We start from the raw sequence: 24,100 nt of genomic DNA, 5'->3' as shown, positions 1-24,100 counted from the left end.
TGGGAATTTTGAATTCTCCAAAGCCAGCCCACACTTTCTAGACAAAGACAGCCTAAGTTTAGAAAGGGGGGAAGGTTGAAAGAAACACAAAGTCTTATCTTACAGAAACCCCCTGTTGCAGGAGAAACACAGCTTTCAGTTTCAGTGCCAGATGTTTGCATTGGCTCCTGTGCTGGTGGTGTGACAAAGGAATGGTTCATTCCAGCGCTCCTCTGGTTTCTTTAATAGAACTCTGTATCTTGGTAAAAGGATTTGTTCTGGGTAATCTGTGTTCTTGAGGCCTGCTATCAGGAATTTAGATTCCTAAAGACAAGGAGTAAAGTTCTGGATTTGTTTGGCCAAAGGAGGCAGCACTGCCACTGCTGTAATAAATTTTCCACAGCAGACATCAGGAGGTCTGTACAGTCACTCAGAGATCTAGTGCACCGGGCCAGATTTTTACAGTAAGGCAGGAATATGAAAGGTATTCTTTATCCCCCTCTTTTACTGTCACTGGAGAATAAACTTGAGATTTCGGTTTTAATGCAAACCCCTCCACCCCCCAAAACAACATTTAGAAAAATGCAATAAGCTTTGGCCTGAGATTTGCGTGAACCCTGTGCACTACCATGTATGCAAGAAACACCCATTTTATTGGACTGGGAAACATCTGGAGTATAAGCATTCAGGTTCTTTAACTGCTGGCTGAAACAGCTGGTCTTTGTCTGGGGTTTAGCCACTCTTGAGTAGCTGGCTGCTGCATTCCTCCCTGGCTGTTTACTGTGTTGCTCTAAGGCATGCGTTTCTCTGGGGGACCAGGACTTGATGCGCTAGGCAGGTAAGGGAGGCCTCTCCTGTGCATAAAAACAGTATGTTCCACAGAGATGCTGCTCAGAGCACAATACCTGGGCACATGCGGGCCAAGTACCGACTCCACCAAGTACCAAAGCAAATCTTTATGCCAGCTCCAAAAGCCCATCCCAGACAGCAATGGAGTCCAAGGAAAAGTCAGTGACCTGTGCCCAAGTTAGCAAAATTATTTGCCTTTGCACCCAACAACATCTACAAGCTACAAGAGTTTGGCCACAATAAATGTTTTATTGGCAAGGTGAGAGGAGGGTTCGTCCTTTGAAACTTGCCTTGGAGGTCACCAACATCTCCATATTGCTCATTACACGCCTGCTACTGCCCTGGAGAGCACCCGTGCAGCTTTTATGGTCACAAGGAAGCCAAACAAGGCCAAAGGGGCAAACTTCAGGCCCTGCTAAGCTACGGGGTAAAACTTTCCACGACAATAAAGCTGAGGGTTGTTTGGCCCCAGCAACCTGCAGGGCAGGCCATGTCTCTAGCAACTGTGGTGAAAGCACCCAGCCGCACCGTGGATAGCCAAGTCACCCTGGTCTCAACCCAGTGAGGATTTCAGAAATATTTGGAGACTAGGGCTTTGAAACTGGGTCAAGTAGTTAAAGACTGGTACTGGGGTTAAGGCATCTGTTCCATTTCCAGCTCTGCCATAAACTTGCACAAATCACTTCACTTCCCCGAGCCTCAGTTTCCCCTTCTGTAACATGGGGATAATACCTGTCTCACACGGGCTGCTGGCAGATTGATTCATTGATGTTCACAAAGCACTTTGGGATGCGCAGATGAAAGTCACAAGAGATGTCTACTTGGAATATAAGCGCTTCGGGGCAGGGATCATCTCTTTACTACGTGTTTGTACTGCACCTAGCACAACGGGCCCTTGAGCCATGTCTGGGGCCCTAGACTCTATCTTAATACAATAAATAATAATGGCTCATTATTAGAGGGATGGGAATTGACAAAGGGGTAACATGCTGTTGTTGTCTCCCATTTGCAAAAGAGAAATCAGCTTTTACCCAGACGACTCCACATTCTCAGCCATCCAGACTCCAGTAAACTCTCCTGGAGATAAACATCAAAAGGAGAACTCTGGATGGAGGCCCAAGACAGGCAGACTGTCAACCAGAGCCAAAGAACAACATAAAACACGCCGGATTAATAGGGCATTTTATTTTTAAAATGGAATAAAATGCCAGCGCTCACTGTGATTTCAAGGCAAAGCACATGGAGGACAGCAACTTCCTGGAAATACAATTTAGCCCCTCACTACTTATCCACTCATGCCTATCACATAGCTCCTGCCCCCTCCACTAATCAACCATGCCAGATTCATCATCCAGCTGTCCACTCTTCCCACAACACCTCCGGGGCTTTCTTGCCCCTATGTGGGGAACATCTTATCCAAACTACTGCACAAAGCTGCTACCCTGTCCTCGTCCTTCCAATTCCTCCTCCAGATCAGACCCACTGCGACCGAGGATATTGACAAGAAGCTGCCAGATGGTAACAGCTAGGAAGGCGGCCAGCTGGGACTGCAATATTTATCTGATAGTTTACAAAATAAAAATTAACCAGCTTGAAACTACCCATCCCTCTTTCCTTCTGCACAGTTGTTGAATTTTGTTTTAATTTGGCTGTAAGAGATTTGGGGCAGAGACCATCTTTTACTCTGTATCGCACCTAGCACCAAAGGTCACTTATACTGAATGAGGTCTTTAGGAGTTTGCACTACCATGCTAAAAATAATGATGTCAATAACCATGTCAATGTTTGCAGCTTGGAGATTCACTGCTGCAGACTGCCACTCGTTGTGTACACGTACCTTATGTGCTGTCATACAAATAATAGTAAGTGTTTAGGGCAGCATGTGAAAAATTCTCTACATGAATGAAAATGCAGGTGGAGTTTAGATCAGAAAATGCAGTTACCCAGGCTGGAATCTGGTAGGGATAACAGCAGCAAAATAAAAGCTACCCGAGATCAAATCTAATCAGGACAAAAATTCAAGCCCCACCTAAGGTGTGGCAATACCATCTAATAGACACTACACCTAGGGGACGCCTGGAAAGCACAAGGCTGAAGGCAGAAAGAGTCCAACCAATCACCACACCCCAGAAAAAACAATGTAAGTAGTTTAACTTTATCACTCCAGATCTATTTGAGCAGCAGGTCAAAAAGGGCTCAGTTATGCACTAGACAGGCCAGTTCAATTGAACCCACTTGAATTTAAGGATGGAAGAGGGGGTGACAGCCACATATATGGACAGGATCCTTTCCCACTATTCCAGTTACTGTAGTAAGATCTGATCTGGCTTTCATAGACTTTAGTGTCAAAACTCGCATTGGCTTTGTCTTCACTTCAAAGAAAGGTTATTGTTTTCACATCAAGAGAACTGTCCTGATGGGAAACCCTAATGAAGATAAGAAATGATAGTTTTTATTGCAATGGAACTAGCTGAGGTCAACCCTAAACCTCAAGCCCTTCACCTCCTACACATCAAGGGAGTTATCTTGATGTAAAAAATGCACCATTTTGCCGTGAAGACCTAGTCATTGACTTTGATGCTACACTCAGTATTTGTAAGGCACCAAGACCTGTCATATCCAGGCGCTAATATAGCAATGTCCTGTTTGTGTACAACAGAGCTAGCCCTGAAAACACACACCGAGAGGAAAACTAGCTGCTGGAAGAAGCAGCTGCAGTATCACCAACCCCGAGCACTGAAAAACCAAGAGATTTGCTTTAAAAAAATCACACCATTTTAAAAATCATACATTGCTTTCTTTTCATTAGCCAGCTGGGTTTTGAAACTTTCGAGTTTGTGTTTTTAAGATTTCATCCACAATCAGGAGGCTCAGGCTCTCACTTTTAAATCTGAAATGAAAGCGGAGAGCTGTACGTATCCCCAGGACTCCTGGGCACCTACTATATTGAAGATTTATAGAGTTTAAGGCCAGAGGGAACGACTGTAATTATCTAGTCTGACCTCCTGTATACCTCAGGCCATAGAACTTCCCTGAATTATTTCCTGTTTGAACTAGAACAGATCTTTCAGAAAAAATCTGATCTTGATGCAAACATTTCCAGTGATGGCAAATCCACCACAACCCATGGTAAGCTGTTCCAATGGTTCATTACCCTCACTATTTAAAATTTGCATCTGATTTTGTCCAGCTTCAGCTTCCAGCCTTTGGATCTTGTTATACCTTTGTCTGCTAGACTGAAGAGCTCTGTTATCAAATTTCTGTCATAGACTATGATCAAATCACCCCTTAACCAATTAGGAAAAGGGAGAAAAGTGCTTTTAGGGTACAATTCTGGGTTTATATTTTGTTTCTTTAAACCCTTCCAACAGGGTTTAACATCGAAAAAGATCAGTGCAATCTGCAGAATGCGACAACGCTGCACTGTGTAAGTCAGAAAATAAAGCTGTCCCACAAAGGCCACCTCATTCACTCCCCGCACACCCACGCACACACACACTCCCCCTCCCCCCAACAGGTGAAGGTCCTTCCAGAGCCTACAAGTCTGCCTCATGGGCTGGCTAACAGGACAGAGATGTTAGACAAGGCTTGAGGTGGCCTGTAAGTCTTTGGACAGAAGTGTTTAGTGGATGGGATCTGAGTTACTACAGAGAATTCTTTCCTGGATGTCTGGCTGGTGACTCTTGCCCACATGCTCAGGGTTTAGCTGATTGCCATATTTGGGGTCGGGAAGGAATTTTCCTCCAGGGCAGATTGGCAGAGGCTCTGGGGGGTTTTTGTCTTCCTCTGCAGCGTGGGGCACGGGTCACTTGTTGGAGGATTCTCTGCACTTTGAATTCTTTAAGCCACGATTTTAGAACTTCAATAGCTCAGACATAGGTTAGGGGTTTGATACAGGAGTGGGTGGGTGAGATTCTGTGGCCTGTGTTGTGCAGGAGGATCAGACTAGACGATCATAATGGTCCCTTCTGACCTTAAGTCTATGATTCTATGGGAGAAAAAAAATGCTAATACAGCAGCCCACAGCTTTTCCTATTTTTAAAAATCAAAGCTATGCCATACGCTAGCACTTAAGTCCTCTCGGCCCTCAATTTCCGACCATCTGTGCTGCTCTCTGAAACTGCCATATTCTTTTTTTTTAAAAACTATATATATTTATTAGGCTCCAGTGTATCCAAAAGACTAAATGTCTTTCTTGCCGTATAATCCCAGCAGGAGCCATCCACAGGCAATGAGCCATTGCAGAAATAAAGCTTTGTTTCGCAGAAACATGCATTAAGAAAACCAGTCAGCAAATGTTCCCTCTAAATCCTGTGCTTTGAGATCAGCCAACCAAGCTTAAGGCACTAAAACTTACTCCCTAGCGGGACTAGAGAATTTGTTACTTATTATACAGTTGAATCCCTTTCTAACTCTTGGACTCAAGAATTTCCAAAGGGTGCTACAAGGTTAATGGATGCAGGGTAGGGGATTTGGTTACCATTTCTGCTGCACCTCGTCTTGCTAAAGACATCTTCTAAGCATGTTAGTCAACTATGTCACCCCAAGCTCCTTGGGAGACCTGGAAGAATGACTTCTCCAACACAGCTTTCTCAGGAGAATATTTGCAAGTAGATGATAACACACCACACCTTTTAGCAGAGGATCACAAGGCACTTTGTTTTATAAGGCCTCAGAACCACCTGAGATACCCAGAAGATTATCCCTATTTTAACAGCTGAAGGAACTGAAGCACAGCGAGGTGCAATGACTTTCCCACAGTTCTACAATGAGCAGAGCCGGCTCCAGGCACCAGCTTAACAAGCAGGTGCTTGGGGCGGCCAAGAGAGAGGGGCAGCACCTGTGGCAATTCAGGGGCGGCAGGTCCCTCACTCCCTCTGGGAGCGAAGGACCTGCCGCTGAACTGCCGCCGCCGATCACAGCTTTTTTTTTTTTTTTCCAATTGCCGCCGCCGATCGCGACTTTTTTTTTTTTTTTTTGCTTGGGGCGGCAGAAATGCTGGAACCGGCCCTGACAATGACACAGTGGGAGAGTCACAGCCCCCGCCTTTAACCACTAGATCACACTCCTTGCCTATGGTACCGTAAATTATAATAGCTCACATTAAGGGTTGAGAAAGGGTCTTAAAAGTAGACTCGCATGCTGCTGAGTAAACTCCTAAAACATGAAGCCATTAAGAAAGAGAGGCAAGTAAGGTAGCAGGCAGGAAAGCAGTTTTGTACAGACCAGTCATTGACTACTTGGAAAAGAAACGGGTTAAACCATGGCCCTGTTGAAATAATCTTAGGTGTTACTCAGTATGAGAAGTGCTTTCTTGCAAGCCAAAGATCCAGGCAGCACCCCTAGGTTGTGTTCATGGTCTGGTGCCCTGCAATTAGCTCTCAGAATGTCTAAGCAGAGTCCAAAAAAACCATGTTGAATCAATAGTGTCTCAAGTGCCTTGGCAACGTCTCCAACGCCAAGATTCCTCAGGACCATGTGTAAGCGCACAGGTATGAAGAGCTAGCCGCAGTGTTGTTCCTGGGGAAGGACTGTGGTTAGGACACAGGACTGTAAGTCAGGACTCCTGAGTTCTATTCCCATCAAGATTTTGTAACTCAAACCGAAACACAGAGACTGCCTCACTCACAGAGGTACTGTGATGCTTGAAGGCACTATGGAAAGTCAGAGAATTATTATTTGTGATTAATAAACTGGCTAACTCATGGCTAACACAGTGTCTCTCTGACCCATGCTTTGCTGACCCCCTACCCATGCCCTCAGGACCCAGCCTGGGCTGGTGCAGAAACAGGTCAATTAGGAAGTCAAAATCAGCGCCAGTTTCATTTGTCTCAAATGGTGAAGCTTTAACTAGAATCCTCCTTCTCCTCATATTATTAAACTAGCTCATTTGTTTCAAACGAGAAGTGCATTTTACCCACCACCAGCCCGTTCCCTTTTCATTTCAAATCCTGCTTTGCTGCATCTTTGGGCTCCTCAGTGCCCAGCACTGGGTTAAAAAAGAAACAGCCAAGTGAGGAGAGGAAAAAGCCACAGTATTAGCCCTCAAAGATGCCTGCCTGACCAACAAGCAGCCCTGCAGCCTCTAGTACACAGCGCTGCTGCCCAACCAGCAGCTTCTGAGGAAAGGGCTGGGGAAAAGCAGTGCAAAAGCCACTCAGTAATTTACTCCTCATACACATACAGAGGACTGGCCTTCACTGCCTGCAGGACAATTAACAGGTCAGCAGGGTCACACAGAGTCTGGCAAGTGGGCGCTTAACTCCAAGGAAAGTGCTCTGCATCTCACAAATGAAACACTCTCTCTGTGTATATTTCTAGCACAGCATGGAATCTTTTAACTAGGAGTAGAAGGGGTTGGAACTCAGATCGCTAGCAAACACTAATAAAAGCGCTGTTTTGCTCCCTGGTTCTCTTGTTTTGGAAGCGTGGAGTCAGAATAATTCTTTTGAACCATCAAAGGGTTTGGGGGGGGGGGGGGGGGGGGGGAGAGAAACACCAGCTGTTGAGATCAAACTGACCGAATCTTGCCATTTTAGTTTCAAACGTATCACAACGGGTGGCACAGTTCTGCAGGTTTTATTGAAAGACTTTGCCCTTACGCAGATCCTTTCCGCAGTGGATCTCAAAGCACTTACAAACATTTAATTAAAACTCACAACCCACCTCCTCTGAGGGAGGTATTATAAACAGACCTGGGGCTCATACAGCAGCTCACCAGCACAAGCCTCTCTTTCTTCTGTGCTACTTTGGCATTCAATTCCATCACAAGAGCCCAGGAGTACCAGCCCTACCGAGCGAGAGGGCAAGCCCCCAAGAGCAGGAGGCAGACAAAAACTCTTGAAGAGCAGGACAAGGGGAGAAGAGCATAAATCATTGATGAGAAGGGAGGAGAAAGACTATACAGAAAACAAACAGGATGAAAGAGAAACCTGACGGGCAGGAGAAGAAAGGAGAAAAAAGATGGTGGCATCTATACTATGACGTGATGAAGGGGGCAAAGGAGGAGGGCATGTGTATGGGAAGGGGCACGTTCTACTGCACACCAGAGGGGGTCCAATAAAAAGGAGGCTGGTTCTGTGTGTTCTGGAGATATAAAAGTCAGATGTGGGCACAGGGAGTGGTTTGGGCCCCTTCCTAATTTAAACAATAAGCATCTGCAAAGCTCAGCAGAAAGAAGAACTAGTTAATCTTCCCAGCACCTTTGCAAGGAAGGGGAAATGACAGATTTTTCTGGCTAGTAAGCTGGGTGAGACTTTTGTTTGTTTCATTAAGCACATTAAACTAAAAGCAACTTCAGAGATCTGCCTTAGTACAGTGTCAGCTGCAAGAAACGAACGTCCAGATGCAAAGGCATGTCAGCATTAGCCCAGGCTGGGGTAGGAATGCTTCCATGTATGGAAATATATTAGGCACTGAAACCATAAGCGTGAGGCAGAGCAAAGTGAGAGGCCCCCTCAAGAAAGTCACAGGCTCATGTTTAGAAGGTCTAGCAGCCTGGATTTGTCACTAGATCATCAGCATCGGCTATAACAGATTTCATGCTCCTTCCAAGAGGCTCCCACAGCTCTGCTGGAATTGGACTTTGGGGTGAGACCCTAATACACTGTACATGGGTTTTAGATTCATGGGTGAGATTAATCTCATTTGTCTAGGGTGCAGTGCGAGCAGAGTTTATACTGATGATGTATTGGGTGCAACTTTGTGCTTCTGGTGAAGTCTCTTTGGATCGAGACACAACTAGAATTTTTCTCTCTCTCTAGCTTGCTTGTGCAATTGCAGTTTGGACCAGTTGCATTATTCCTCCCTCAATTAAAAGAAAAATTACCTTTCTAAATCTCACCCAACTCTTACATTCTTGCATTGAAAACATGACACAGAGAGTCCCTTTTCCAGCTGTCAAACCCAACCCAGTTCTAATCCTCTCCCTGGGAAGATCCTTTGACTCCCACATTCCTGCTGTCAACCCCATCTCATGCTCATCATCTGTGGAAGGAGTCAGACCCACAGCGGTCTCCATAATGCTGCCATTTGCCAACAGCTACCACACACTAAGATCTCATGATGCCACCATTTTCCTCTGCATGTAGAACAGGAAAAAAAATGGGTTTGGCAAATGATTTTTAAACGGGGACCTCTGAACTCTGGTTCCACACTGAAATATTGTAAGGTCAGGGTTAGTCACAGTTTTAAAAGGCAGAAAAACATTTCCAGGGAACTCAGTGGAGTGTTCTTTCTCTGTAGGTCAAGCTGACATAGGATGCAGGGTAGCTCAACTTGTGCTCCATTATCAGAACTTCACTAACAGAACATACACGGAACAAACTCTTCCTTTTCAAACTAGCCCCCCACCCACCCTACTTAGTCCCCCCATCTGACATTCACATCTATGCACTCTTCCCAGGGTGACAGAGATGTTTTCCGAGCTCTCCGGTAACCTTCCCAATCCCTCATTCCAGGCATTCATTCAGCTTTGGAGTGAGCACTTCAAGGTCTGTTCTGTCCTCAATTTGCTTCTCTGAGATTCCACTTATGCACTTCCGATCCCCTCCTACCGCTCTAATTGGGCTGGAAGCATAGTTTGTGGTTGCTGCAGTTATTTTGGCCCATATCATCTACACAACATCATTTGGGGCTTTGGGTTTCTTAATCAGCTCCTCTCCTCCTAAATTTACAATCTATGGTCCTTTTTAAAATTCACGCTTCTACAGCTCAGGCCGAGAGGCAGCATTCTCTTGCATTCTGCTGTACGTATTCGTCTTCAGAGGCTCCGAGAGTGTTTGTTTTGAGACCAGGGCTGCAAACTGTATTCCCAGCAGGAGGTCAGACTAGAGCATTGCAAAATCTCAGCCTTTTGTCCTGATGCAATCGGAATGAGAACAAGTAATTCTGAGATCAGACCACAAATTCTCAACATCTTAAATTGGTTTCAACTGTTCACAGTGTTTTAAGACAGACATGAAAGTATTTAGCAGTCATTTCTGCATCTTTTTAATCCTCTGTACTGTACAGTAAGACATTACATTTCCTTAGGAAATCTGAGGCAGATCTCAGGAAGTGCAACTATTTTATAGTTGGGCAAACACGCAGGATATTCACACTGCAGTGGAGGTACATCCATATGCATTACTCATTAACCCCTCTTCTCTGCCATTAGTGAATTTAGTATGTTTATGTCTTTTTCTCCACCTCATCAACTCGTCAGCTCATTTCTCAGAGTCTCCGTTGCCACACCTCTTTAGTTCCTCTGCTATTGTTTCAACTCTGCAACTGTGTTATCTGCCTCTAAAGTGTTTGGAGAGGCAGCTGGAAGATATAGCACAAAAAAGAAGTTGTATTATAGCAAACTGCATGATATTCTTGGAGCATTAAGAAGTTCCCCCACACTTCAGCACTCACCAAATGGCACTATCTGGTCTTGTTCTCTAATTCTCAATCAGTTTGTCTCTCGACAGGTTTTCCCATGCTCTTTAAAGATCTGGTTTCAGGACTCCTAATGTTCCCCACAGCACCCATCACAAAAGCAACCAAGGGATGCCCTGCACGAAAACTATCTAGCTAAGGAGGACTGCTGACACCAATACCTGTGCCTCATTTCCCAGGAAATGAACAAACCAGAAGTGAAGGATAATGTTGTAGTTTTGGCTCTGAACTGGAAAGTCCCAGTCCAGAACTGGGAACTGAATCCAGATTTCCCAACAGATTCTCTGTGTGATCTTGAGTCACTTGATTTCCCTGTATCAGTCTTGTCTATTTAAAATATAGGGTTTTTGAGGTAGAGTTCTATTATCTGCAATGTCATGGACTTGTGTGACCGTAGGCATATCCCTTAGCTCTCTGTGCCTCAGGTTACTCCTCAGTGAAATGGCTGTAATAATACCTACCTCACAGAAAGCTATGAGATGTTACTGAAGTTTGTACAGATCAGAGACACTCTGATTAAAGTAGTACAAAACTTTAATGCTGGTTAATGCAATCTATTCCAAAAGAAAGAACTCAAGACAAAAATAATAATAATGATAATAATTTCAACTAGTTTTACAATATTTGAAATCACTCTAGTTTGTCTACTTTCCATCCTAATTATTCTCATGTTGAGATGGCATTAAGACAAAGACACCCACTGATCTAGAGAACAAACATTTCAATCAAAATTTCAAAGATCCATTCCATTGTACTGTAATGTGTTATGGAACTCGTTAAAAAAAGCAAACTATAAAGTCTTAGTTATTCAATATTTAATCTAACCTGAAAGCTCAGCAGTCAGTTTGTTACCCACTGAAAGCAGGAGGTCTGAAATTATCCTTGGAGAGTTCAAAGCTGCAGTTAATTCAACATCTCTACTTTGTAAAGCATCAAAATCACAGATTCCCGTAGCGTGTAAGCGGTTTAAAAGAATGACAAACCATTAACTGCCAAATCAAAGCAGCAAACATAAATCCACACAGCTGACAGGAGACAAAGTTGCATTTTGAAGAGTAATTAAATCACTTTGGAATATTTTCCTTGGAACTTTGGTCCAGAACAACGTGTGGGTGTGAGGGTGAGAGTGTGGAGTTGTAAGAGAGAGAGAGAAAGAGAGAAAGAGAACATGTGTCTCACACACAAGAGAAATTCTAACTATCCAAAATGCACTGACAAGCGTTGGTCAAACACACTTTTGAATTCAGAGTTCAGCTAGCCACATCACATTTACCCTCTGAAAGCGTTTCAGTTTGCCCATGTCTTTAGATTTCACATCAAAACTTTAGCAATGAGTAACAGATGAGTGTTATGCTGAAGCTGTCTTGATCTGGGGGGAAGGAGCTGTCCTGATCTGATCACACTAAAAAAAATGCAGTATCTTCTGACTACATAGATTAAAACCATACCCCAGTTTCATGCTGAGGACTTTGCTGAAAAACAAGAATCCAAAGTACAGAATTTCACCCAGATGAAACGCAAAAGAAGTGAAACCCTACCCAAACAGGGCTAGCTAACCTTACCATAGTCTGCTTTACAACATTAAAAGCCTGTTCAAGAGGAAGCATCAAAATACTGAAATGCAGAAAATTCCTTGATTCTCTCATAACTGGTGTCTGCTAACAATGAAACACTTTGTGGGAGCTCTCTCAGTACTACAGGTGGTAACATTAGATATTTGTCTCAAGTGTTTAAAATAAGAGAGAAAATCTGCTGAATTTCGCATTAAAATTGCTCAAAACCTGAGGGCTATAGTTTAAAAGTCACGACCCAAAGGCAATACAAAATGTATGCCAGCTTTCATCCCAAATGCCACAGAAGCCATAGGTTCCATTACAAGACTTGATTGTGGGTAACAGTAGTTAAAGTTCCATTATTTCTTACCAGTTATGGACCAGAGAGCATGCTTATTATTTCATCATAGATGGAGTATGGGTGGCTTTTAGATTGGGCCCTATATTCTCTGATAGCCTACTGGAGGAAAACAACGCAGCGCCAGCATGTAGGCAAGATATTTAAGGTAGAGTTTTGCCTCTGGGTAGTAAAGCAGCATATGGCGGATATAGGGTGAAATCCCGGCCCCATTAAAGTCAGTATGGATTTTTGCTATTGATTTCAGTGGGACCCAGATTTCATCCATAGGCCCTTATCCTGCAACCAAATCCATACCGGTGGACACTTGATAGGATTTAATTGCAGGAATAATTGCATGGGAATAAACTGTGATAAACCAATGCAATGTCACTATATGGGTTTATAAAAACTGTACTCAGAAGTAATTCAGAAAAACAGCAACAACAAACACAGGGATTAGAAAATGTTTTGGCTCTGTTGCTGTCCTCCTGATGTGGAAATACTAAATAACTTTTCCATGGTCAAAACGTCGCCAATCTCAATTTAATGTTCACTGTTGTGTTTGTCTATAGAACTATGTAGAAGAGAAAAATTTCACATTTTGTATTTTTTCAGTAAAGTTAAACTCTTCCTCAAATAAATATTCACATTGGTCCCTTAACAGGCTATTTCTGAGGAGAGTTCTGTTCCAATTACTTATGATTTCTTTTTAAATAATAAAATTGAGATGTTGAGATCTACAAACAGAAAACCAAACAAAATCACCAACTTTGCATTTTAAAAAAAATGTGTTTTGTCATCTCCACATCTGGATTAAAATGTCACAATAAAAAACAGTACATAGGCATCTTTTGGCTGCCTTCATACATCACCCATTTCTCAGTTTCGGAATCACTGAGTAACAAAGCAACAACAACAACAACAACAACAATCTGCTGGTGCTGCTACCACCATGTCATTCACTGGGATGTCCTCATGCCATGAAAGGACCAGTATTTTAAAATATACATCTCCAAGATCCAAAAATTTTACAGCCGCTCTGCCCCCCACCAAAAATAGCAAGTCAGACAGCAGCTGAGAGCAACTGTGTGTGTGTGTGTGACTTTGAAACTCAAAAGCTGCTTAAAAGATTTATGAAATCTTTTGTTAAAGACAAATCCTACATCTGGACTGACCGCTTGCTCCCCTGATCTCGGCCAGATGTGATTTCAAATGACAAAGTTATAAGCCTCTGAAAATCATGGTTTATACTGAAAACGGTTCTATTTTTCATAACTGTATAAACCTTGATTTAACTATTGTTTATAAAACTCCACCCTTTGTCTTGACACTGGAATCTGTCTCTACCACACGTGACTGCTAACTTGCACATGACTGCTCACGCGCACACAGCTAGGCACTCACTGGCTTGTTATGAGAGGGTGGCTCACTATTGCCAGGCTTTGCACACCAGTTGTCTTATGAATCCTGAATTGTTGCATCCGTTTGTTATTGTAGGATTTCTCATATGATGGATAGCCTTCTTGCACAGATGATGATGTTGTTTTTTTAATTTGCTTTGGGAAGAAGGAAGAAAAAACCCACGGAAGTAGTGAAAAGATATTTGTTGTAAAAGATGTTGTGGAGAGACATTTGCAAATGTGTAAGAGAAGTAGGTCACATTTCTTATCTACTGACCTCAACAGTGAGCCTCTATTAATATGCCACGAATGGTGTCCCTAAAGCACAGCATGCATGTTCCAGAGTTAGTGGCAGATTACACTATTAGCCTTATTGTATCACTCCGGTCATGACAAAGAACAAGAATGAGTTCCTTTCCCTCGCCTTAGGGCACACAAGTTTAAATTTCTTTTCTTTAAAACAGAAAAGAGACTGTTTTCCTCTTGGCCACAGACCACATTAAGAGAGGCCCCATTTTCATACTAACAGAAGGGAAAAATAAAACCCAGGCAAACAAGATCCAATCCTCAGGACCCTGTGTGCCCACTGGGAGCATCTTTAATAATGTTTCATTTCCGTATGTGTAAAGATTAAGCACTTCACTGAAGAGATTCCTCCTCGCGCAGCACCCACAACTCAACATTCAGATGACACCACATCAATTGTCATTAAACACTTGCAGATGTTCCATTAGAACTAAGAGTTGCTGTTTAAATTCTTGTTTTTTAATTGAACACAGGTTAAGCCGGTGCAGCCCCCATGGAAAAATCTGGGTAAAGTTCTAGCAGACACATAAATATGGAGTAAGGTGATCAGTAAACAAGTGGCAAAGCATGTAAAATTTACACCTCTTTCTTTAGCATCCAGTGGACATGCAAAATAAGTGTAACTTGCAATCCAACAATGCAAGAAAGGGGGGTGGGGTGTAGCAGAAAAAGCAAGTAAGACGAGGGGAAGATAAGGGACACCCTCCCACCCAAAACACATTCATTTACACCCTAATTAGTTGTTTTTCCCACTACACACCCACTTCTTTCTACCCTTCAGCACCTAAGCTACATATTAAAGGATGAGGGGTATACATTTACTCAATGGCGTACATGACCAACATTCTAAGAGGAACAACATAGGTGATGTGCGAAGATACATCCTGCTGTGATGCCACACCTCACAGTCACCATCCTAGCTCCCTCTCCAGAGAGAACCCCTGACCCTCAGCCACTTCCTGCCTGCTAACACACCATGGTCCTTGCCATACCAGACTTCCTGCTGCTCCACCTAAAGAGGTGAGACTCTTGATATGAAGGACGGGCTGATGAAGGTGGAGTAGTTGGGAGGATGTTGTCCAGTCATGAGTGCACACTTACAGATGTACCTGTGTGGGAAACATTTACATTACTGGAGGCTCTCAATGCCTTGTATGACAGTGGGAAATTAAGGCTGTTTGTAAACCAACCCTCCAAAACTCAGCAGCTGTTTATGCAAACAGATAACAGAGTGATGTTAAACCAAAACCCCTAAATAAAAACAAAGACACAGACCAACATCTCTCTCCTATGTTCCACTGAGCAGCTCCAATCATTATCAGAAGGCAAATCAATTAGCAACAGCTGCCGACAGCTATCCAAAACCAGGCCTGAACAGCTTAACTGGAGGATATCTATTAAAATCACACAAAGCACATAATGGTTTTATTCATGAGAAAACCCACAATATCACATTCCATGGCTCAGAATGAGGCGTAATCCCATCCTTAATCAAAAGGTCTTCCGATGTCCAGACGTTTGCTGATTTCCATTGCACCCTTACATCTCCTGCTTGAAAGACAATGATTGCTATATATTGACGTTATTCAAATTCAGTTTGTTGCTGCAAGTACCACCAATTGTTATATCCTTGGTAACCACAGCATTAGCATTATCAAATTATTGTGGTAGTAAAAGAAGAGTGCCTGGTATCCTAGATACCGATCATGCCACTTCTACCAATAACACAAGGTTGAGATTATGTCTTGATTTTGGGGCTGTAGGAATTCTAGTGCTGGGCGGAGTGAGGTTTGCAATATTTATTAATGATGCGTCAGGAATTTATGGTGGGAGGAGCAATCTCTTCTGTGCACTCAACATTTTTTTAAGATGAGAGAAAATTCATTCACTGTCAAATATTTCAGCCATATTGTCCAGCTTTGTTTATTTGGAGGTGGGGTGGGGGTGTAAAGGGTTAGATAATGCATGTGCCACTATGTAACATCTGTACAAGACCTACTGGTATTAAACTGGTATTATTCCAATTATCCCAAGGACAGGCAGCAACGGTTACTGTCGAGAAAAAAGAACCCAACGCAATTTCTGGGTTCTGTTTAGAATGTTGCCAGATGCACCCTAAGTAATTAGGGTGATGGCTGCTATAGAATAACCTTAGCGACATGGGGTGGAATATTCACCTAGTCATAGTTAAAGTGGCTTGTTCCAGTTACAGTTAATCCAGAAGTTTCACATAAGAACATAACTGATTTCAGAGGATTATAAATGTTACAGCTGGCAGCTGTAGGACTTCCTTAGTTTGATGAAAGGAAGGATGGCCCAATGCATAGGGCGCTAGCCTAGGACTTGGGAGATGCAAATTCAAGTCCCTGCTCCACTTCAAACTTTCCATGTAACCTTGGGCAACTAACTTGTCTCTCTGTGACTCAGTTCCCTATCTGTAAAATGAGATAATGCTACTTCCCCACCAGGGCGTTGTGATAACATTAACATTTTGTGAGGATTAAAGATTGTGTAGATGCTCTGTTACAGGGGTTGGATAAGTACCCAAGACAGATCAGCTGTTTAAATTTATAAGCGGTAAACATCCAGAACCATCAGTGTGTTGCACAGTCATTACCAACCACCCAACTTGGATGGATCAAAACACACACATTTAGCCCCATTTCTTTTCCTTAAGAACTGTCCATTCTATGCAACAGCCTGTCCTATGTGAGATCAGTCATATTGTCTGGCATACTGCACAAGTACTATTTTATCCTTACAATCGTTATTTATTATTATTTTATGGCACCAACAAATACACTAAGCTCTTTACAGAAAATACAAAACAGAAAAACAAACTCACCACTGGTTGCCGCCCCTTTGGATTTTCATGTTTCTTTTGTACTTAAAAATCCAAAAAACAAAACCCCTTCAGCATTTTCCTTCCAATAACAATAACTTTAAAAAGAAAATTTTGCATCTTCTGTATCTCTGCCAAGCTCACTACAAGGCACAAGATTCTTCCAGCTAGCACATTCTAATTCCATATGTATATAGGTCTAAACGAACACTGTTGGTTAATAGTCAACATGGATAGTGCTGGTGAACACATCGGCTTCAGTACACATACCAAACAAGGTCTGATCCTGATCTCATTTAAATGTAAGAGTAAGACAGAACTTCGCACTGATCTTTTGAAATGTTTTAAAAAACTTGTTTTACCACAACTATTTTCTTCTCCCACTGAGCAATGATCAAAATGTAATGATAATTACTCTGCACGTTTACATGGACCCATCTCTGTAGCAATACTAGTACTGGTATAATGAGTCCACCCTGGGTGTTCAGAAAGGACCCTAGATATCTCTCTAACGAACACAAAACCAGGACCCTAGCTGTTCTATTATTTGTTGTGAGCAGCTGAAACTGTGCTACAGGCTTTACAGAACAAGACATAGTCTCTGCCCCGAAGACCTTACAATCTTGGCAGTTGAGTCAACTACTCATAAAGAGGATAGACTCAGGTCTAAGGCACTAGACTGTGACTCCGAGGATCCAGGTTCAATTCCCAGTTCTGCCACACATACCCTATATGACCTTCACCAAGTCACAATCTCTCTGCGCCTCTGTTCCACATTTGTAAAATTATCTTTGTCTGCCAAGCCTAGACACCTCTCTGGGGCAGTTGTCTCATTCTGCATGTTCGTACAGCCTCTAGCACAATGGGTCCTTATCTCTGTTGGGGCATCCAGATGCCATGGGACTATACATTTTCTAACAAAATTAGGGCCTGCAAGGTGCTGCACACATGCTAAGTGCCCTCAGCTCCCACTGGTGTAGAATCGGGCCCCTGTAATAAATGGTACTTATGAGAAAAACAGAAAGTTTGTGCATTTCTGGATGAGTCACATCATTAAACCTACTATTTAAAAACCCGCCTATTAGACCAGGAAACTTTTAACCATCTGAACTAGAGGTTATAAATCTGCTGTTTAGAAATTTTATATCCTGTCATAATTGCCCTTATAACTTACAAGTACGTTCTCCGTTAGCCATAGATTAAACTTTCTCCAAAGCTACATCACATCTGTTTAGTTTTGAAAATATACAGCACAAGCTTCAATTACTTCACATGCCACACAAAGACAAGCCAGAATAGCTCAGGGTTTCTTGGGGTAAGATTTTCATATCCAGTAATCTTTTTATTTAATGTTTTCTCACAATCTAAGAGATGGGAGGGCAAGTCAATGCCACCTCCCACTTTTACAGCTCCCCCACAATCTAAATATATTAAAGGGGAATTGTTGTTGTGTTTTTAAAGAAAATATGCCAGATGTAATTCCCACCAGCTAAAAATTCTCAGTTTTCTGTAGGGAAATGCCAGCTACTAATTGGAACCATCTTCCTCTCATGCACCAATAGGAAGAGGAGCTGAAAACTGCCTGGAAAAGCTGATGCTAGAGATAACTTTTCAAAAATTGGAATGGGAATTGGAACTTCAGTTTCTCTAAAGGATGAAGCTGCCCTCCCACTCCATCTTGTTAAAGAAGGCCGTGATCCTGCACGCGCACACACACACACACACACACACACACACACACAGGCTTAGCTTTAAGCACAAGTAGCTCCCCTGACTTCAACATGCAAGAACTGAGGACTTCAATGGGACTACCCAGGTCATCACGTTAAGCCTGTTGTCTATCCATTTGCTGGATCAGGACCTTAGTGACAAGTTCAACAGCAGATGAGCGCAATTCAGAATTCTAGGTCCCAACACGCATAAAATTATATTTGGGAAGAGGGCATCAGACTTGCAACCCAGACTCCACCGGACTGTCTCTTTACAATGAAGCTTTCACCTAAAGAATTCCAGCCAGTGTGGAATTCAAAGACCCTTAGCGGAGATAGAAGAGGGCTGTCTGGTTGCATGGTGACAGAGGGCTTCTGAATCCAAACACTGAACTTCAACCCTGGAGACAAACACCTTTAAGAGGTTTGAAATCTGGATTGGATGCCTTGCAGCTCAGGCCAATCTGGAATTTATAGGTAAGAATTTTAATCAAAGCCCAGCTGGAAGTCTTCAATTGGGAACCCGCTCCCATTCCAAAGAGAACAAAATTATTTTTTTCTTCTGTAAAGAGTAAACAACCACTGTTGTAGAGGAGCCTCTCATCACAGGGTACAGAAGTAACCATCACTTTCAGATACTCAGGTGTAGTTATATTCTAAAAAGATGCCTAAAAACGACACTGCAGGGCTCCTTATTCATTTGCTCTCAATGGCTTTCAGAGCATATTATTTTTAGCTTTGTAAAGAGCAAATTTTCTTATCTGCCAGTGCTGCATACTCAAACCAGAATCTTCAAATCCAGTCTTGGCCATTCTGCCTCTCACAAACTCCAGCCTCTGGGTCTGTCAGTGTTTTATTGTCTGATCGTTGTCTGTCTTTTAGATTAAACTGCTTGGGATACGGACTGTCTGCATCTTGGACAGCATCAAGTATTTCATCCACACTTAAATAAACAGTGGTAATTAATAGCGCCATTTGAATCCAGCTGATGTTTTTGTTGATAATTCATAATGCAGGCTAGAATCCCACTCACATCCCTGGAGCTGAATTGGCTCTGTAAAACTAACAATAACCAAGGGCCCAGTCCTGCAATCAGATCCTTTAAACCTGCATAGAACCCCAGTGAAGTCAATTTACCCCATCTAGGTGCCACTGTTTGCCAATGTGCCTCAAATTCCAGGTCTGGGGCTTGGATTTTTAATACTAAATTATATCTGCTCACTTCACTGGCAAACACAGCCAGGAACTAAGATGTTTATCAAGAAAATACCATTTTTATATAATGACTTTTCTAACTCCAAACACCCACACCATAATTCCCCCCTTTCCCCTTTCCACACCACTTATGGAAAGTTTACTTTTTGCTTATATATGAAAAACAAACATTCGGTGCAAGCAAAGATTCTGTCCCACTCCCCTAATGAAGGGCAAGCAAAGATTCTGTCCCACTCCCCTAATGAAGGGCAGTGGATTTTATTTTTTCACATATATGCAATTTGATAAAACATTATTTACACATCCCTCCTAGATATGGCTTATAAGTTGACATCTGATTTAAACACAGCAAAATCAACAGTAGGCCTTGATATTAAAAAACATAAAAACATTCCTTTTTTTACACACCATCTAACCTTGACTTATTTCTTCTAGAAGGATCATAAAAGCCAACACAAACCAACAACCGCCAGTACTTTGAAACTGTGAAATATTATACACATGCATTAGTAATTCCCACCTATCAGTGACTTATCCAAGGCCTTCTCTACACAGAAACATGCACCAATTTACTTTAACCAGTGCAATCCCTCATGTGGACATTCTTATTTCAGGTTAGCTGAGACCTGTTTCTAATCAACTTCAGCTAAGGCCAAATAAGTCTGGTTTAAACTAAACCAAGAGTACCCACATAGCCTCTGACATCAGTTTAGCTATATCAGGTTGAAATCATATCTTAAAGTGGTGATTACTGTGTATAGACAAGCCCAGAGTCTGAAGAGCAACCCTGTGCCAAAGTGATGGGCAATTTTAAACATTGTCTAACCTTACAACTAACTCATTCAGATGATTACTCTAGGGTTACGACTATGAGCGTGTCAACCAGTTTTACTGACTAGACGTTTAGAACAATTTGTCTGCAGCCACAAATTCAAACCCTACAAACTGGGAGTTTAGTAAATATTATTTTACACTTCAGATGCGTCTCTCACCCACTAAATGCTGTGGGATGTTCTACTGACCATACTGAAATCGTATGCTATGTTTTTCAGCGCAGTGATTTTCCAGCATTAAGACGGTAGGGATGCAAAACATTAACTGCGGTTTTATACGCGAGTTCCATTTTCCTTTAACAAGAGGGGCTTTTGAGGGATGCAGCACTGCATCCCCACGTCACCCCCGTGGCATTGAAATCACTCCATCACCCTACCCTCCTCCTGCCACGTCCATGTACAAAGGGAAACAAAGAAAGGATCCCTTCCTGAAATCCCACATAGATAGATGTGAACCTTCTACATCCCTCAGTTTAAAGCAGGCAACTCCCATAGATCATTATGGTGGTGTCACATTTGCAACTGTCCCGAAAGCAGATGCAGCCAAAACTAGGAGGGAGCTTTGTCCAAGTGCCCAGCCCCCCAGCCGTTCCCCCAAGCGGCCCATCCACATCTGGAGTAAACCAGGAAGGACAGAGACTTCTCTTCTCCCCCACCAGCTCTCCCAACAGCCAGCTGCCCCCCCGGGCATGCCAGGGTCCAGGGCCGGCTCCCAGCTCCTATGCAGGGGGTTGCCCGGACTGCACCCCTGGGAGGGGGACAGGACAGGACAGGGCACCTGCTCGCAGGATGCTGCAGCCCCACCTGGACGGGGCTCTGCGGGTCCCCCAGCCGCGGCGACCGGGCCAGGCTCCGCACAACGGGGACCCCAAAGAGCGGCTGCTGCCGGGCCAAGGGGCAGGAGGAGCCGCGGGGGTCCCCTCAGGGCAGCACGAGCCCCACAGAGACCCGGCTCCCGACAGAGCTCGGGCCGCTGCCCCCGCTGGGAGCCGGCTGCTCGCTCGCCCCGGGGCTGCTCCCCGACAGGCGGCGTCAGCCCCGGCTCCCCTCGCCCCCAACCCCCTTCCCCTGGCAGCCACCCCCCCTTCTTCCTCGGGGTCCCTGGGCCTCTGCGGCCCCCCCCCCCGCCAGTGCTCGGTCTCCCCTCACGGCCCCAGCCCGGTCCCCCCCCCTCCTCAGGGCCCCCCGCCCGGCCGGGGCCCCCTCGCCGCCACCCTCCCTCCTCAGGATCGTCCCCCCTCGCCTCAGCGCCCCCCCCCCCCCCGGCCGGTGCCCGGTCCCCCCCCCGGCCGGTGCCCGGTCCCCCCCTCGCCTCAGCTCCCCCCCCCCCGGCCGGTGCCCGGTCCCCCCCTCGCCTCAGCCCCCCCCCGGCCGGTGCCCGGTCCCCCCCTCGCCTCAGCTCCCCTCCCCGCCTCAGCTCCCCCCCCCCCAGCCGGTGCCCGGTCCCCCCCTCGCCTCAGCCCCCCCCCGGCCGGTGCCCGGTCCCCCCTCGCCTCAGCTCCCCCCCCCGCCTCAGCTCCCCCCCCCCCGGCCGGTGCCCGGTCCCCCCCTCGCCTCAGCCCCCCCCCCGGCCCGTGCCCGGTCCCCCCCTCGCCTCAGCCCCCCCCCGGCCCGTGCCCGGTCCCCCCCTCGCCTCACCCCCCCCCCCGGCCGGTGCCCGGTCCCCCCCCTCGCCTCAGCTCCCCCCCCCCCCGGCCGGTGCCCGGTCCCCCCCCTCGCCTCAGCCCCCCCCCCCCCGGCCCGTGCCCGGTCCCCCCCTCGCCTCACCCCCCCCCCCCGGCCGGTGCCCGGTCCCCCCCTCGCCTCAGCTCCCCCCCCCGGCCCGTGCCCGGTCCCCCCCTCGCCTCAGCTCCCCCCCCCGGCCGGTGCCCGGTTCCCCGCCCGGGCGCTCTCACCTTGCGGCGCTTGTCGGCGAAGGGCAGCGCCAGCCAGGGCATGGCCCGCACGGCCTCCTGCCACTGCTGCTGCTCCTGCTCCGCCGACACGAAGACGATCTCGAGCCGCTGCGCCCCGGCCCCGGCCGCCTCCCCCCTGAAGCGCCCGTAGAAGGCGGCCAGGCTGGCGCCGACCTGCGCGCAGGGGCCGCTCAGGCTGCAGCCGAAGTAGAGCCCGACCAGCGAGACCCCGCGGGAGGCCAGCGCCGCTACCGCCACCTCCTCCCCGTCCGGGGCCACCAGCACCTCGCCCAGCACCTCCGCCAGCGCGCCCGCCATGCCCCCAGCGCCGCCGGCCGCCTCCGCTCCGCCCGCACCGAGCGAGCCGCAGCCAGCGCCGGCGGAGCCGAGCCCTGCTCTGCGCCCGGCCTGCCCGGCAGGGGGCGCTGCCGCACAGCACGGCCCGCCGCCGCGGGACAGCCGAGACCGCGGCTCCCTGAGCCTGCAGGGGCTGCTGGCCGCCCGCCCCCCGGAGCCTGGCGGTCACGGACCCCACAGCCCAACCCTGCAGCTGGAGAGCAAAGGCACCCACCCCCCCGGGGGGGATCCCGCCAGCCCCGGCACCCCCAACCCGCCCCCGGGATCCTGCCAGCCACGGCACCCCCAACCCACCCCTGATCCTGCAGCTGGAGAGCAAACGCATCCACCCCGGGGGATCCTGCCAGCCCCAGCACCCCCAACCCACCCCTGATCCTGCAGCTGGAGAGCAAACGCATCCACCCCGGGGGATCCTGCCAGCCACGACTCCCCCAAACCCACCCCTGATCCTGCAGCTGGAGAGCAAATGCACCCACCCTGCCAGACCTGTTGAAAGATGGTTAAGTTTAGGGCCTTGATCCTAAAGACACTTGGGCATGTGCTTAACTTCACTACAATTAGCAATCCCACTGAAACTACTCACACTAGTAAAATTAAGCGCGTACATATGTGTTTGCAGGATCAGGGCCCCGACTAAGTAATTTAGATGTTTATGTATATAAATTGTAGTCAGGAAAGAGCCAAACAACTAGGCAAACCCTCATGAATGCACATTTAAATTACCTGGAAGTTAACTCAGCCAGGTTACTCATTGTGTATTGTTCTCCCAGGGACAGGCAGCTTCAGTTTGGCCCCAAACTTAAATTGTGGGTTACCAATCTTTCACGAGGCCTAACAGCAATAGGAAATGTTTCCATAATTTCTTTATAAATTCCAATGAAAACATTTGATTTTTAAACAAATATTTCTCTCTTGCAGTGTTTCAAAAACAAACACTGTTGTACTAAGACTCTAAAAGTGAAACTTACGTAATTGAATTATATTGTCCATCTGGCAGAAATGCAAAATGGAAACAAAGCGTAAACAATGACATCCAAACTGGGCTTGAAAAATTACTTCTCTTGTAGTAATCCAAGGTCTGATCCTTGTAGTCAGATCCCTGGGCTTGCACAGAGCTCATTGCAGGACTGGTGAAAATTGACTTAAATGGGGCTGTGACATATTGCATCAGGGAAGAATCTTCCCCAAAATACTAACTAGAAACATCAGAGGGGTAGCCATGTTAGTCTGAATCTGTAAAAAGCAACAGAGGGTCCTGTGGCACCTTTAAGACTAACAGAAGTATTGGGAGCATAAGCTTTCGTGGGTAAGAACCTCACTTCTTCAGATGCAACCCTCTGTTGCTTTTAACTAGAAACATAGATCAAGAAATAACCTGATTTGTCTTATTCCGCTCCCA

General features: G+C 45.7%; 1 protein-coding gene across 1 annotated transcript in view; it reads right to left on the bottom strand.

Annotated features, from left to right (window-relative positions):
• NXN (nucleoredoxin) overlaps positions 1-22,774 on the bottom strand; it is a 98,291-nt gene extending 75,517 nt beyond the window's left edge. Inside the window, exon 1 of the mRNA XM_005298160.5 lies at positions 22,345-22,774. Within this exon, the coding sequence (XP_005298217.1) occupies positions 22,345-22,662 (318 nt within the window). The 5' untranslated portion in view covers positions 22,663-22,774. The remainder of the gene's footprint in view (positions 1-22,344) is intronic.
• Between the last annotated feature and the right edge of the window lie 1,326 nt (positions 22,775-24,100).

Source organism: Chrysemys picta, chromosome 19 (assembly GCF_011386835.1).
Source record: "Chrysemys picta bellii isolate R12L10 chromosome 19, ASM1138683v2, whole genome shotgun sequence".
In the NCBI taxonomy this organism is placed as follows: domain Eukaryota; kingdom Metazoa; phylum Chordata; order Testudines; family Emydidae; genus Chrysemys; species Chrysemys picta.
This window is presented reverse-complemented; position numbering and strand designations above follow the sequence as displayed.